The 17,271-nt window shown below is 48.6% G+C and overlaps 1 protein-coding gene across 1 annotated transcript in view; it reads left to right on the forward strand.

Annotated features, from left to right (window-relative positions):
- LOC142313135 (uncharacterized) overlaps window positions 1–17,271 on the forward strand; it is a 69,053-nt gene that overhangs the window by 10,459 nt on the left and 41,323 nt on the right. Inside the window, exons 3-4 of the mRNA XM_075352122.1 lie at window positions 6,575–6,672; window positions 6,870–6,960. Of these exons, the coding sequence (XP_075208237.1) occupies window positions 6,575–6,672; window positions 6,870–6,960 (189 nt within the window). The remainder of the gene's footprint in view (window positions 1–6,574; window positions 6,673–6,869; window positions 6,961–17,271) is intronic.

The following is a 17,271-nucleotide window of genomic DNA, read 5'->3' on the forward strand; positions in this document are numbered from 1 at the left end:
TCTGCAGGTGGAGGTAGGTGCAGGGTATTATATATCTAGTGTGCGGCTCTGCAGGTGGAGGTAGGTGCAGGGTATTATATATCTGTGTGCGGCTCTGCAGGTGGAGGTAGGTGCAGGGTATTATATATCTAGTGTGCGGCTCTGCAGGTGGAGGTAGGTGCAGGGTATTATATATCTAGTGTGCGGCTCTGCAGGTGGAGGTAGGTGCAGGGTATTATATATCTAGTGTGCGGCTCTGCAGGTGGAGGTAGGTGCAGGGTATTATATATCTAGTGTGCGGCTCTGCAGGTGGAGGTAGGTGCAGGGTATTATATATCTAGTGTGCGGCTCTGCAGGTGGAGGTAGGTGCAGGGTATTATATATCTAGTGTGCGGCTCTGCAGGTGGAGGTAGGTGCAGGGTATTATATATCTAGTGTGCGGCTCTGCAGGTGGAGGTAGGTGCAGGGTATTATATATCTAGTGTGCGGCTCTGCAGGAGGAGGTAGGTGCAGGTTATTATATATCTAGTGTGCGGCTCTGCAGGTGGAGGTAGGTGCAGGTTATTATATATCTAGTGTGCGGCTCTGCAGGTGGAGGTAGGTGCAGGGTATTATATATCTAGTGTGCGGCTCTGCAGGTGGAGGTAGGTGCAGAGTATTATATATCTAGTGTGCGGCTCTGCAGGTGGAGGTAGGTGCAGGGTATTATATATCTAGTGTGCGGCTCTGCAGGTGGAGGTAGGTGCAGGGTATTATATATCTAGTGTGCGGCTCTGCAGGTGGAGGTAGGTGCAGGGTATTATATATCTAGTGTGCGGATCTGCAGGTGGAGGTAGGTGCAGGGTATTATATATCTAGTGTGCGGCTCTGCAGGAGGAGGTAGGTGCAGGGTATTATATATCTAGTGTGCGGCTCTGCAGGAGGAGGTAGGTGCAGGGTATTATATATCTAGTGTGCGGCTCTGCAGGTGGAGGTAGGTGCAGGGTATTATATATCTGTGTGCGGCTCTGCAGGAGGAGGTAGGTGCAGGGTATTATATATCTAGTGTGCGGCTCTGCAGGTGGAGGTAGGTGCAGGGTATTATATATCTAGTGTGCGGCTCTGCAGGTGGAGGTAGGTGCAGGGTATTATATATCTAGTGTGCGGCTCTGCAGGTGGAGGTAGGTGCAGGGTATTATATATCTAGTGTGCGGCTCTGCAGGTGGAGGTAGGTGCAGGGTATTATATATCTGTGTGCGGCTCTGCAGGAGGAGGTAGGTGCAGGGTATTATATATCTAGTGTGCGGCTCTGCAGGTGGAGGTAGGTGCAGGGTATTATATATCTGTGTGCGGCTCTGCAGGTGGAGGTAGGTGCAGGGTATTATATATCTAGTGTGCGGCTCTGCAGGTGGAGGTAGGTGCAGGGTATTATATATCTAGTGTGCGGCTCTGCAGGTGGAGGTAGGTGCAGGGTATTATATATCTAGTGTGCGGCTCTGCAGGTGGAGGTAGGTGCAGGGTATTATATATCTAGTGTGCGGCTCTGCAGGTGGAGGTAGGTGCAGGTTATTATATATCTAGTGTGCGGCTCTGCAGGTGGAGGTAGGTGCAGGGTATTATATATCTAGTGTGCGGCTCTGCAGGTGGAGGTAGGTGCAGGGTATTATATATCTAGTGTGCGGCTCTGCAGGTGGAGGTAGGTGCAGGGTATTATATATCTAGTGTGCGGCTCTGCAGGTGGAGGTAGGTGCAGGGCATTATATATCTAGTGTGCGGCTCTGCAGGTGGAGGTAGGTGCAGGGTATTATATATCTAGTGTGCGGCTCTGCAGGTGGAGGTAGGTGCAGGGTATTATATATCTAGTGTGCGGCTCTGCAGGTGGAGGTAGGTGCAGGGTATTATATATCTAGTGTGCGGCTCTGCAGGTGGAGGTAGGTGCAGGGTATTATATATCTAGTGTGCGGCTCTGCAGGTGGAGGTAGGTGCAGGTTATTATATATCTAGTGTGCGGCTCTGCAGGTGGAGGTAGGTGCAGGGTATTATATATCTAGTGTGCGGCTCTGCAGGTGGAGGTAGGTGCAGGGTATTATATATCTAGTGTGCGGCTCTGCAGGTGGAGGTAGGTGCAGGGTATTATATATCTAGTGTGCGGCTCTGCAGGTGGAGGTAGGTGCAGGGCATTATATATCTAGTGTGCGGCTCTGCAGGTGGAGGTAGGTGCAGGTTATTATATATCTAGTGTGCGGCTCTGCAGGAGGAGGTAGGTGCAGGGTATTATATATCTAGTGTGCGGCTCTGCAGGTGGAGGTAGGTTCAGGGTATTATATATCTAGTGTGCGGCTCTGCAGGTGGAGGTAGGTGCAGGGTATTATATATCTAGTGTGCGGCTCTGCAGGTGGAGGTAGGTGCAGGGTATTATATATCTAGTGTGAGGCTCTGCAGGTGGAGGTAGGTGCAGGGTATTATATATCTAGTGTGCGGCTCTGCAGGTGGAGGTAGGTGCAGGGTATTATATATCTAGTGTGCGGCTCTGCAGGTGGAGGTAGGTGCAGGGTATTATATATCTAGTGTGCGGCTCTGCAGGTGGAGGTAGGTGCAGGGTATTATATATCTAGTGTGCGGCTCTGCAGGTGGAGGTAGGTGCAGGTTATTATATATCTAGTGTGCGGCTCTGCAGGTGGAGGTAGGTGCAGGGTATTATATATCTGTGTGCGGCTCTGCAGGTGGAGGTAGGTGCAGGGTATTATATATCTGTGTGCGGCTCTGCAGGTGGAGGTAGGTGCAGGGTATTATATATCTAGTGTGCGGCTCTGCAGGAGGAGGTAGGTGCAGGGTATTATATATCTAGTGTGCGGCTCTGCAGGTGGAGGTAGGTGCAGGGTATTATATATCTAGTGTGCGGCTCTGCAGGTGGAGGTAGGTGCAGGGTATTATATATCTAGTGTGCGGCTCTGCAGGTGGAGGTAGGTGCAGGGTATTATATATCTAGTGTGCGGCTCTGCAGGTGGAGGTAGGTGCAGGGTATTATATATCTAGTGTGCGGCTCTGCAGGTGGAGGTAGGTGCAGGTTATTATATATCTGTGTGCGGCTCTGCAGGTGGAGGTAGGTGCAGGGTATTATATATCTAGTGTGCGGCTCTGCAGGTGGAGGTAGGTGCAGGGTATTATATATCTAGTGTGCGGCTCTGCAGGTGGAGGTAGGTGCAGGGTATTATATATCTAGTGTGCGGCTCTGCAGGTGGAGGTAGGTGCAGGTTATTATATATCTAGTGTGCGGCTCTGCAGGAGGAGGTAGGTGCAGGTTATTATATATCTAGTGTGCGGCTCTGCAGGTGGAGGTAGGTGCAGGTTATTATATATCTGTGTGCGGCTCTGCAGGTGGAGGTAGGTGCAGGGTATTATATATCTAGTGTGCGGCTCTGCAGGTGGAGGTAGGTGCAGGGTATTATATATCTAGTGTGCGGCTCTGCAGGTGGAGGTAGGTGCAGGGTATTATATATCTAGTGTGCGGCTCTGCAGGTGGAGGTAGGTGCAGGTTATTATATATCTAGTGTGCGGCTCTGCAGGTGGAGGTAGGTGCAGGGTATTATATATCTAGTGTGCGGCTCTGCAGGTGGAGGTAGGTGCAGGGTATTATATATCTAGTGTGCGGCTCTGCAGGTGGAGGTAGGTGCAGGGTATTATATATCTAGTGTGCGGCTCTGCAGGTGGAGGTAGGTGCAGGGTATTATATATCTAGTGTGCGGCTCTGCAGGTGGAGGTAGGTGCAGGGTATTATATATCTAGTGTGCGGCTCTGCAGGTGGAGGTAGGTGCAGGGTATTATATATCTAGTGTGCGGCTCTGCAGGTGGAGGTAGGTGCAGGGTATTATATATCTAGTGTGCGGCTCTGCAGGTGGAGGTAGGTGCAGGGTATTATATATCTGTGTGCGGCTCTGCAGGTGGAGGTAGGTGCAGGGTATTATATATCTGTGTGCGGCTCTGCAGGTGGAGGTAGGTGCAGGGTATTATATATCTAGTGTGCGGCTCTGCAGGTGGAGGTAGGTGCAGGGTATTATATATCTAGTGTGCGGCTCTGCAGGTGGAGGTAGGTGCAGGGTATTATATATCTAGTGTGCGGCTCTGCAGGTGGAGGTAGGTGCAGGGTATTATATATCTAGTGTGCGGCTCTGCAGGTGGAGGTAGGTGCAGGGTATTATATATCTAGTGTGCGGCTCTGCAGGTGGAGGTAGGTGCAGGGTATTATATATCTAGTGTGTGGCTCTGCAGGTGGAGGTAGGTGCAGGGTATTATATATCTAGTGTGCGGCTCTGCAGGTGGAGGTAGGAGCAGGGTATTATATATCTAGTGTGCGGCTCTGCAGGTGGAGGTAGGTGCAGGTTATTATATATCTAGTGTGCGGCTCTGCAGGTGGAGGTAGGTGCAGGGTATTATATATCTAGTGTGCGGCTCTGCAGGTGGAGGTAGGTGCAGGTTATGATATATCTGTGTGCGGCTCTGCAGGTGGAGGTAGGTGCAGGGTATTATATATCTAGTGTGCGGCTCTGCAGGTGGAGGTAGGTGCAGGGTATTATATATCTAGTGTGCGGCTCTGCAGGTGGAGGTAGGTGCAGGTTATTATATATCTGTGTGCGGCTCTGCAGGTGGAGGTAGGTGCAGGCACCCAGACAGACAGGGAAAGAGACAGACAGACATACACACAGAGATAGACAGGGAAAGAGACAGACAGACATACACACAGAGATAGACAGGGAAAGAGACAGACAGACATACACACAGAGATAGACAGGGAAAGAGACAGACAGACATACACACAGAGATAGACAGGGAAAGAGACAGAGAGACAGACACACAAAGACAGACAGATATAAACAGATGCTAAAATTATTTCTTTAAATAATTTGTAAAAAAAATGGTGTGGGATCCTCTCTAGTTTTGATAACCAGCCACGGTAAAGCTGACCCCATGGGGTTCCTGCCTGTAGCTGCTGCTTTACCCGTGCTGATTATCAAAAATAGGGCGGAAGCCCACAATATTTTTTTACAGTGGTGCGTTCGCCAATCACAGCAATGCCAATACTTAACATAACTGTGATGGGGCCGGAAGTGCCCACACCGGAAAAGCCTGCTGATTGGTTGCTTTGCAACCTTTCAACAAGCTTTATTCGGATGACAAACCTGAACAGTAAGCGGATGTACAGATAAAAGTCTGTGTTTGGGTCCAGGACCTGAACACCCAGTGTTCGGCACGAACCCCAAACTTGATTTTCAGGAATTAACACATATGATGTTACTAACATCTGAACAGGCCGCTAGAGCTGGCAACTATCCGAACCACAGAACCACGATCTCGGGGTGTCGATGGGGTTCAAGATGTTCTGTTAAACATCTAGATGCTGTTGTCACTATTGCCAGCAGCAACTAGAGGGTTAAAAAGCCAAGATCGATCCCGACACTGACCATTGCTTATCAGCAGGGTGTCAGCTATAGTGTACATTCCATAGGAATAAGAATTTCTGGACAAGAAAGCGGATGTTGGTGGAACCGGCTCAAAAGACATTTACGCTCGTTTTTTTTCAAACTTTACAATATTAACCTTATTGATTTAGTGACTTATATTCGGCCGCCAGAATGAAGCAATATTTTTTAATTTGTGCTATTCTTTTCTTTTTTTTTTTTTTATGAGAGAGGATTTTTTTCCATTTTATACATTGAGAACTGTACATTGTAACAGTTGAAAACGTATCTCAATTTATTTATATCTCACATGATTCCAAGTGAGGACATAGGTATTCTCTGTCTGACCTCTGGATGTATGAAGTCCTCTACCACATTTTTGCTTTATACTAATATCACTCTTTTTATGTGGATTATGTTTTCACAGACTCCTCTTTAATTTTTCTTTCCATTTACTTTTGTACAATTTTCCTGATCCGTGAAGGATGGATATGGACAGGGACAAGATGGCGGAGAGGATATTACACCTCACCCTAGAGATCCTCTTCCGGCTTACTGGAGAGGTGAGAGATTCTGATGACGTCACATTACATCATTCTTATCTATGGGAATAACAGATGGACAGAACTGGAGAGGTGAGGACTCTGGAAATGTCTGGAGTGAGATTTATTACTGTGTCTCTCCATAACCAGGATTACACAGTAGTGAAGAAGACCTCTAGTGAGCGCTGTCAGGCCCCTGTGTCTGAGGGATGGAGAAGACCCCTGAGCCCAATCACGGGGCCTCCACCTCACCCCCCGATACATGAGGACATCAATGACCAGAAGATCCTAGAACTCACCTACAAGATGATTGAGCTGCTGACTGGAGAGGTGACACTGCTGGGAATGCTGGGACATTATACAGTAACGCTATGAAGGGATCGGGGGTGACGGTATCATTGTATGTGTCAGGTTCCTATAAGGTGTCAGGACGTCACCGTCTATTTCTCCATGGAGGAGTGGGAGTATTTAGAAGGACACAAAGATCTGTACAAGGACGTCATGATGGAGGTTCCCCAGCCCCTCACATCACCAGGTAATAGACAGGACTAAATACACACGGCCTATAATTATCTGTATGTAAGGAATGAATTCAGTCCCTGTATGTGTCTCCTCCAGTTCAATCCAGTAAGAGGACAACACCAGAGAGATGTCCCCGTCCTCTTCTCCCACAGGACTGTAACCAAGAAGACCCCGATGTTCCTCAGGATCATCAGGTAGATGGAGAGAAGGTGCTATGAAATCTCCCTATCATGTGTAGATGGCTGTGAAGGTCTTGTGCTCAGTCTTGTTTTATCCTCCAGTATTATATGTGTTATACTTGTGTAATGAGAGCGGTGGAGATGGCCGGATTAGAGCTGATCATAGATGGGACTTCTCCATCTGTCTGTGACTTTTACAATATTTGTTTCAGGGGGAAGATCTGCCCCATATTAATACTACAGAGACATATGTGAGGGGTGATGAGCGGAGTACAGAGGAGATTCCTACAGATAACCGCCCAGGTGAGTAGTGACCACTAAATACAGAGAAGTCACACATTCTTATTCGCTTTATTGTGTATGGTCACTCTGCCTCTCGGCTTGGTGGAGCTTTTTTGCCTCATGACATGACTTTGTCTCACCATTGTGACTTTGCTTGGTTTAGTTTATTTGCATCAGGTTGGGTTAGTTTGAACCCAATCTAAGGCTATGTGCGCACTAGGCCATTTTACCCGCGGATTTGCTGCGGAAATTTCTTGAGAAAGGTTTGAAATCTTTCTGCAGACATTTCCCAGCAAAACCTATGGGAACAAAAAATAGCTGTGTGCACGCTTCAGATTTTTCTCAAGAAATTTTTTTGAGAAAATGAGCATGTCCATTATTTTCCGCAGGTACCTGCGGTATACCCCCGGAATTTCACTCCATTCACTGTAATGTAATCGCGAAATTCCGGGGGTATACCGCAGGTAGCAAATGATGTTCGGTATACCCCCAGTATAGCCTCGATTTACCTGCGGTAATGTACATCGCTGCCTGCGGTTTTGCAGGGAGTGATGTCATTATGACAGAAGAGGAAGCGGAGCAGAGTAAACACACACGTCACACTCCCTGGACGCCGCACAGAAGTACTTCCGTGTGACGTCCGGCGGGTGCCCGTGCAGTCTGTGTGCCGCTGCAGCCCCGCCGCTGCCTGCCCTGCAGTGTGTCAGTGTCTGCCCGCAGTGTCAACAGCTTGTCACGCTGCAGCACAGGCAGACACTGACACACAGCAGTGCGTGCAGCCGCGGGGATGACGGGCGCTGCTGTCAGGAGGTGAGATGAGATCATTACCTGCTGTGACGATCTCCTGCCTCCTGACGTCACCGCGGTCACTGCTGTCTATGCCCGTCTCGCGAGCGGCCCGAGACTGTCACTAGCGGTGACGTCAAGGGTTCTCTCGATACAGCTGACAACGCTGCGGGCATAGAAGGCTGTGACAGCGCTGATGGCAGGACTACAGGAGATCATCACAGCAGGTAATGATCTCATCTATCCTCCTGACAGCAGCGCTCGTCATCCCCTGCAGTGACCTGGGCTATTGATGGTAGCTCAGGTCACTGCATTGCTCTCCCAGCCAATGGGGAACATGCTGTTCTTCATTGAATGGGACAGTGACTATGGTATGGATCGCCGTGGGACCCCTTCCTTATTGGATTATGCCGGACGTGGAATTGATTGTTCTTTTCAATAAATTGGTGAAAGAGGGAATGTGGGGAGTGTTTTTTCAAATAAAACTTTTTTTGTTGTCTATTTTTTATTTCTTACTGACTGGGTTGGTGATGTCGGGTATCTGATAGGGGGTGGTTCACCCTTTTTTTTTATCTTCTATATGAGTGTAACTTACCATTTTAGGTCACTTCTTCATTGGCCTCTAGTTGCAGTTCTGGCACTGAGCGGCGCTATCCTGCACGCTCAGTGCCAGTCAGATGACCCCCTACTGCTGCGGCTGCTAGTATCCTCTGACGTCCCGTCAAGTTCCGGGCTCGCAAACTGGACGTTACGTCAGAGGATGCTGGCGCCACTCACAGTGATTGACTGGGCTGTGGGCGGTGACTACCGCACGTCACAGCCCAGCATCGAGGGGAGGATATGGAGGATGGTACAGGACGCCAGTGTGGAGCGGTGAAGAGGGCTTAGGGTCCGGCAGATTGGTGAGGCACGGGGCGCCAGTGTGGAGTACAGGGGGGGGGGGGGTTCTTCAGCTGAAACCCCCCTGTCACGTAAGTATGTGATCTCACTCTCCACCCGCCCGCTCTGCTCCGATGTCAGAAGAGCGGGTGGTGTGATCATATACTCCCACCAGCACTACAGGACGCAGCAAGAGACTGACAAGCTGGTGACATGCAGCACCGCATGTGTCAGAGCAGAGCATGTCATGCTGTCATGCTGCATGGGACCAAGTTACTGCACTCTGTCACCTGCACAACAAGTCACAGAGTGGAGCAAGGTGGTGACATGCAGCACAGCATGTAACAGAGCACCTCTCTTCCCTCTCTCTTCTCTCTTTTCTCTCTCTCTCTCTCTTCCCTTTCTCTCTTCCCTCTCTCTCTTCTTCCCCCTCTCTTCCTCTCTCTCTTCCCTCTCTCTCCCTTCCCTCTCTCTCCCTTCCCTCTCTCTCTCTTCCCTCTCTCTCTTCCCCAATCTCTCTCTTCCCCAATCTCTCTTCCCCAATCTCTCTCTTCCCTCTCTCTCTCTCTCTCTCTCTTCCCCTCTCTCTCTCTTCCCCTCTCTCTCTCTTCCCCTCTCTCTCTCTTCCCCTCTCTCTCTCTTCCCCTCTCTCTCTCTTCCCCTCTCTCTCTCTCTTCCCCTCTCTCTCTCTCTCTTCCCCTCTCTCTCTCTCTCTTCCCCTCTCTCTCTCTCTTCCCCTCTCTCTCTCTCTTCCCCTCTCTCTCTCTCTTCCCCTCTCTCTCTCTCTTCCCCTCTCTCTCTCTCTTCCCCTCTCTCTCTCTCTTCCCCTCTCTCTCTCTCTTCCCCTCTCTCTCTCTCTTCCCCTCTCTCTCTCTCTTCCCCTCTCTCTCTCTCTTCCCCTCTCTCTCTCTCTTCCCCTCTCTCTCTCTCTCTTCCCCTCTCTCTCTCTCTTCCCCTCTCTCTCTCTCTTCCCCTCTCTCTCTCTCTTCCCCTCTCTCTCTCTTCCCCTCTCTCTCTCTCCCCCTCTCTCTCTCTCTCCCCCTCTCTCTCTCTCTTCCCCTCTCTCTCTCTCTTCCCCTCTCTCTCTCTCTCTTCCCCTCTCTCTCTCTCTTCCCCTCTCTCTCTCTCTTCCCCTCTCTCTCTCTCTTCCCCTCTCTCTCTCTCTCTTCCCCTCTCTCTCTCTCTCTTCCCCTCTCTCTCTCTCTCTTCCCCTCTCTCTCTCTCTCTTCCCCTCTCTCTCTCTCTCTTCCCCTCTCTCTCTCTCTCTTCCCCTCTCTCTCTCTCTTCCCCTCTCTCTCTCTCTTCCCCTCTCTCTCTCTCTTCCCTCTCTCTCTCTCTTCCCCTCTCTCTCTCTCTTCCCCTCTCTCTCTCTCTTCCCCTCTCTCTCTCTTCCCCTCTCTCTCTCTTCCCCCTCTCTCTCTCTCTTCCCCTCTCTCTCTCTCTTCCCCTCTCTCTCTCTCTCTCTTCCCCTCTCTCTCTCTCTCTCTTCCCCTCTCTCTCTCTTCCCCTCTCTCTCTCTCTTCCCCTCTCTCTCTCTCTTCCCCTCTCTCTCTCTCTTCCCCTCTCTCTCTCCGCTCTCTCTTCCCCTCTCTCTCTCTCTTCCCCTCTCTCTCTCTCTTCCCCTCTCTCTCTCTTCCCCTCTCTCTCTCTCTTCCCCTCTCTCTCTCTCTTCCCCTCTCTCTCTCTCTCTTCCCCTCTCTCTCTCTTCCCCTCTCTCTCTCTCTCTCTTCCCCTCTCTCTCTCTCTCTCTCTTCCCCTCTCTCTCTCTCTTCCCCTCTCTCTCTCTCTCTTCCCCCTCTCTCTCTCTCTCTTCCCCTCTCTCTCTCTCTCTTCCCCTCTCTCTCTCTCTCTTCCCCTCTCTCTCTCTCTCTTCCCCTCTCTCTCTCTCTCTTCCCCTCTCTCTCTCTCTCTTCCCCTCTCTCTCTCTCTCTTCCCCTCTCTCTCTCTCTCTTCCCCTCTCTCTCTCTCTCTTCCCCTCTCTCTCTCTCTCTTCCCCTCTCTCTCTCTCTCTTCCCCTCTCTCTCTCTTCCCCTCTCTCTCTCTCTCTCTCTCTTCCCCTCTCTCTCTCTCTTCCCCTCTCTCTCTCTCTCTTCCCCTCTCTCTCTCTCTCTTCCCCTCTCTCTCTCTCTCTTCCCCCTCTCTCTCTCTCTCTTCCCCTCTCTCTCTCTCTCTTCCCCTCTCTCTCTCTCTCTCTTCCCCTCTCTCTCTCTCCTCTCCCTTTTCTCTCTTTTCTCTTTTTTCTCTCTCTCTTTTTCTCTCTCTTTTTTTTTTTCTCTCTTTGTCAGTACAGAAATCTCTTGTGGAGGGGTGAGAGGGAGTAATAAAGATGGAGTCCCTAATGTGTCTGTGTATTTATTTCTAATAAAAATTTTTTTCTCTGTGTGGTGTCTTTTTAACCCTTTATTGGAGATTCTTAATGGCAGAGTCAAACTTGGCCTGACATTAAGAATCTCGGGCTTTATACCAGCTGGTAAAACAAAGCTGGTATTAACCCCTTATTACCCAGTGTGCCACCTGGTACCAGGGCCACTGTAAGAGTTGGATACAGCACCAGAAGATGGTGCTTTGATGAAAGCGCCATTTTTTGGGGCAGCTGTGGACTGCAATTCGAAGCAGGGGGGGCAGAAAGCTTGGGCCACCCTGCGCTGCGGATTCCAGTCCACAGCTGCCTAGTTGTACCTGGCTGGACACAAAATATGGGTGAAGCCCACGTCATTTTTGTTTTTAAATTATTTCATGAAATTCATGAAATAATTTAAAAAAGGGCTTCCCTATATTTTTTGTTCCCAGCCGGGTACAAATAGGCAGCTGGGGGTTGGGGGCAGCCAGTACCTGCCTGCTGTACCTGGCTGGCATACAAAATATATGGCGAAGCCCACGTCATTTTTTTTTTTTTTTAGGCAAAAAACTTAAAAAAAAAAAAAAAAGGTTTTCCCTGGATTTTCCATTGCCAGTGAAGGTAACACCAAGCAGTGGGGGTTAGCAGCCAGTAGCTGCTTAGGTTACCCTTAGCAATAGAAAATGCAGCGGGAGCCCACGCATTTTTTTTTTTTTTACCCCTAACCTCGCCAGCAGAGCAAGTAATCAGATGACTTCAGTGTCGGCCGATTACTTGTTCTGTGTCCCCCTGTCTCTCTGCATCCATCGCAGTGTGTGTGGGCTGTGAGGTCAGCTGAGTTCAGTCCGGCACTGAAGTCAGCTGATCTGAACTCGGCTAAACTCCAGCCCGCACACGCTGCGATGAATGCAGCGGGACACAGAAAAAATAATTGTCCGTCACTGGAGTCAGCTGATCTGAACTCCTGACCATACAGCCCGCACACGGTCACATGTGATCGGCAGCAGGCAGTGACTGCTGTTAACCTGTATCCATCGCAGCGTATGTGGGCTGTGAGATCAGAAGTTCAGCTGCCTCCAGATCAGCTGACTCCAGTGCCGGCCGATAAATTCTGTGTCTGCAGAAGGATCCAGTAAAATAACAATTGTGGTTGCATGCGTTGCACATTGAATCCACAGGATCCGGTCATATGCGGTTTGCGGTTTTTTTCCTACAGGCAAAAAAACGCTGATGTGAAAGTTGCCACACGGATGATACGGCGGACACACAGAGGACTATGCAAGAGGGGAAAAAGCAATCTCATGACCCCATCACTTTTTTTTTTTTTCCCCCAATTATTTATTTTTTTACATGTTGCGCCGGCTAAGGCTGCTTTCATTCATCAGTTTTTGCCATCAGGCAAAATCCAGCGATAAACGGATAAAGCCGGATGTGTTTTTTTCCCTCATTGAATTGTATTAGCGCCGGATTGTACTTGATGCCCTTCTGTTGCATCCTTTGTGCACGGATCCAGCGAAATTTATGTGTCCAGCTGCCGGAAAGGACGCAGCATGCAACGTTTTTTGGCAGCGGGAAAAAAATGGACAATGCCGGATCCGGCGTCATGTACAATGAAAGCCTATGGGCGCTGGATTCGTAGTAAAGCGGCATACAATGCATTACAGTGACTGATTCCGTTTTTTCTACTGAGCATGCTCAGTAGCACAACGGATCCGTCCAAAAACTGAAGGAACTGATGGAAAAAACTGATGCAACTGATCCGATTTTTCGCCTGATCCATTGCATCAGTTTTTACTGATGTGTGAAAGCAGCCTAATCATAATTTCTGTACACACACACAGACACACACACAGACACACACACAGACACACACACAGACACACACACAGACACACACACAGACACACACACACACACACACACACTATGAACTATATGAGAACAAGCAGAAGATAGACGCTTTCTTTCCCTGGTTGTGCAGAGCTGCGAGCTTCGGCTGTCTCTGCTGTGATTTCTCTCAGTGCATCCACACTGGGAAGAGGAAAGGAGGAGTCTTTGGGTGGAGAGCTGAGTGGGTGGGTTAGATACAGTCCTAAGAATTATGGGAGTTGTAGTAACTGTACCCAGGAAGTCAAGAGAAAGATTAACCCCATCAGACCTGGAGCCAGAAATGAGTATGTGCTGCTAGAGCATGATAAAAGGTAATATTGCTGAAATAACATAATAGATGTGTGGAGAGGCACATATTAGCAAGATTTATGAGGAGGAAAAAAAATCCGTTTTGGTAACTGGACAACTTCTTTAAAGGGAACTAATCACCAGGATTTTGCTATATAACCTAAAGCCAGTGCTATACTGGCACTATCAGGCTGGTTCTATACATACCAGTAGTGATCAGCTCGGATGTTTGGTTTTGAAACCCTAGAAAGTAAAGTTTATAAAATCGGCAGCTCCTTGAGTGACAGCAGCTGAGAATCAGATAATATCTGGGGGGTATTCAGAGCTATACCCTCCTTTTCTTAGAATTAGCATAACTATTATACAAATGCATCACTTTTTAACTTGCAGGGACCTGTGTGAGGTCATACCCATGTGACCAGGAGGTGCGAGGCTTCAGCCAACAGAAGGGCCCCACCCCTTCACTTAAGAAGCTGACGATTTTATAAACTTTACTTTCTTGGGTTTAGGTTATATTCAAAAATCCTGGTGATTGGTCCACTTTAAGTTTTGCTAGGCTGACCATGAATAAGCACACCGCTGGTCAACGCCTGAGCCTGCCTGTGAAGCTCAGAAACACCAAAGTAACCATAATGTGGAGTGTCAGAATCTGTAATGTGAACAGTGACTGATGCCGCCATGATAATCAGCGAGTTTTGAGAAATATTCCATGTGGCTTGGGTTAGCTTGTAGCCTGATGGCATGATTTTAGCCTTTGGCCATGTGGCCTAATTTAATTTAGCCTGCTGCCTCGTGACTTTGTGTGGTCCGCAGTTTATTGATGTGGTTTTGGGTTGCTACCTGATAATATGATGGGACAATGTCTCACAACATGGTTGTGGCCATTTTCTCAAGACTTTATAATCTTTTGGTTTACAACGTTGTAACACTTAATATGGTGAAAGTTGAATCTAGATGATTTTTGAAGTCCATTTTGGTTCTATCAGACATTAGTGATGGTATATAGTCAGTGCTAACTTTGGTAATATAGATATGGTAGAGACGTGGTCAGAAAGAGGTCCCAGGTAAGAAGACAGGAGGTAACATATAAGGTTCAGGGAGCAGACAGAGACGTGGTCAAGAAGAGGTCCGAGGTCAGAAGCCAAGATCAGAACACTTAAGGGGGCTTTACACGCTACGACATCGCTAATGCGAACTCGTTGGGGTCACGGAATTGGTGACGCACATCCGGTCGCATTAGCGATGCCGTTGCGTGTGACACCTATGAGCGATTTTGCATCGTTGCAAAAACGTGCAAAATCGCTCATCGGTGACATGGGGGTCCATTCTCAAAAATCGTTACTGCAGCAGTATCGAGGTTGTTCCTCGTTCCTGCGGCAGCGCACATCGCTCCGTGTGACACCGCAGGAACGAGGAAGCTCTCCTTACCTGCCTCCCGGCCACAATGCGGAAGGAAGGAGGTGGGCGGGATGTTACGTCCCGCTCATCTCCGCCCCTCCGCTTCTATTGGGCGGCGGTTCAGTGACGCTGCTGTGACGTCGCTGTGACGCTGAACGAACCGCCCCCTTAGAAAGGAGGCGGTTCGCCGGTCACAGCGACGTCGCAGGGCAGGTAAGTAGTGTGACGGGTCTGGGCGATGTTGTGCGGCACGGGCAGTGATTTGCCCCTGTCGCACAACAAATGGGGGCGGGTACCCACGCTAGCAATATCGGTACTGATATCGCAGCGTGTAAAGTGGCCTTAAGGCTATATGCCCACGGGACTATATACGGAATTTGCTGCGGAAAACCTGCGGATTTATCTGGCTTTTCTAGATAAATCCACAGGTTTGAGCAAGTACAGACACTCCCCAAGTTATCCTATGGGACATGGGGAGTGTCTGTGTCCATGCTGCAGTATGTGCGGCTGCGGAACATGCTGCGGATGTCCTGCAGCTGCACGTAACTGCATGTCAATTATTCCTGCGGAAATTCCTGCGGAAATCCCGCCTCTCCACTACGGAGATAGAGGCCGGGACTTCCGCAGGTAAGTCGCATGAATGTCCGCAGGTTTACCGCAGATATTTCGCTGGCATCCCACAACTATGGATAGCTGCAGATTCCGGGGAGCTGCTGCGGGAAACCTGCGGATATATCCACAGGTGCGAGCTCCCGTGGGCACGCAGCCTTACACCAGACAGGAGCTAAGAGCACACTGAGAACACTGAGAATATAGGAAGTACGACTGGTGAAGTTCAGACAGAGCAATCACCAGGAATGAGGCGCTTTTGTGAAGGCAGCTCCCAAAACCAGCGTGGACCCTAGTGCTGAAAGACAACCTGTCAGCAAGTGCACAAGACACATAGCAGAGCATTTTCAAATGCAAAATGCTCCACACAGCAGAACTGTGACAGATCACTTCCAGTGGTGGATGGGCAGGGGTTTTTCCTTTTTTTTTTTTTTTTTTTGTTTGCTGCACACTACACCTGATCACGCTGTTGTTACCCCCAGTGCAAGCCGTCCAAACACTCAAGGGGCTCACCCTGAGCTGAGCATCGTTAGCGTAACCAAGCACAGCAATGCTCTCGCGAGTGGTTTGCATTTGTAAAGCATCCAAACTCCGAACCCGAAATTTATTTGCTTGGAAGAGTCCGAGTTTGTACCGAATTTCGGGTTGGCTCAGCTCCACCAATCACCGTAGTGTGTTATAAGCAGTCATTACAGTTTGATGACATTGTAGAGAACGGGCTAATTCAATCTTTCTCTATAAGAATGTATGAACATGATGAATTTTAGTAATGAATAGCTCAGTCCAGTTTTGCGTTACTATTTTTGTGTATTGGATCTGGAGAGCATGGACCAGAAGTTCTTCTGGATAGAATTCATTAACGTCAGTGTTTGTAGGCTGCTGTAAAGCACCATTTAATTTTTTTTGAGGATTGAACATAAAAAGATTGTGCCTTTTGGGAGACACCAAATGGAGAAACATTCAGCACAACAGAATATTGACATTTGTTTTGTTATTTCCACCTTTTTGGCCATTTAGGTTTGTTTATCAGGTAGGGAATGATGGTCGGGTAAAATCCGTGAGGCACTTTCAGTCTTTTGATCTATGAAACCAGTTTAGCATACCTGGGTTTTCAATCTATACTTGATGGCAGGTACTCAAGTGGATATTTCTAATCCATAGAGGGTTTGTCATGATTCCGATGTGCAGAACATTCTGTATTGTTCTGCTATGCTCTCCTGTAGAGCCGGTATACGTTGCTTATAGTGCAGAGCGTTTTGCAGGATGAATGCTCTGCGGGTTGTTTCACAGCACTGGGTTTCCCTCTGGTCCTGGAAGGTGCTCGCCCAGATGCCTCTCGTTTCCGGTGATTGCTCTGCTTCTTTATGGAGCATGTTAGTTCAGGACGCCGCCAGTCGTACTTAATATTTTCCGAAGTGCTGTTGGCTACCATGATGCTCAGTGTTCAAATCTTGGCCTCTTGACTCCGGTTTGTTGTTAACCCGTCTCTGCCTGTCCCCTCCTGTTTCTGTTACCTCCTGGCTTCTGACCTTGGACTTCCTCCTGACCACGTTCCCATCTGCTCCCTGTATTTTGGTAGGTGCTCTCCTGGAACTCTGACCTTTGGATTATATTTTGACCTCGTCTCTGTCTTCTCTCCGTGTACTGTTGTGCCCTCTTGGTTTATGATCTCAGCCTGTCTGGCTACCTCTCTACTTACTGCATACAAGTTGTGTCTAGCGCCACTTAGTGACAGTCATCACAGGGTTCTCATTAAAGCTAATTTGTACCTTACTGAAGATTGGAATACGTTCTCCTGTTATTGACAATAGAAATGGTCTATATGAGGTTCAGAACATGACATTTTGATAATCAGGCCGATTTTTAAACCAAGTCCAGTTGTCGGGCCTGATGTTCCTCTTTGGAACCTTAATTTGGTTATTTTAACCCTTTCCTGACAGAGCAATTTCCCATTTTTCCTAACCAAACATGCGTAGCTTTTGTTTTATTTAGGCAGTAAAAAAAAATTCCGAAACGTAAAAACTTTTGTTTCTGTCGCCATTTTCCTAGAGTCGTAACGTTTACATTTTTCGGAATATGGTGCTGCATAAGGATTTTGTTTTTTCTCTCTGAGATTATATTTTTATGGGTCATTCCTCATCAAG

The sequence above is a fragment of the Anomaloglossus baeobatrachus genome, chromosome 5, assembly GCF_048569485.1.
Source record: "Anomaloglossus baeobatrachus isolate aAnoBae1 chromosome 5, aAnoBae1.hap1, whole genome shotgun sequence".
Classification (NCBI taxonomy): domain Eukaryota; kingdom Metazoa; phylum Chordata; class Amphibia; order Anura; family Aromobatidae; genus Anomaloglossus; species Anomaloglossus baeobatrachus.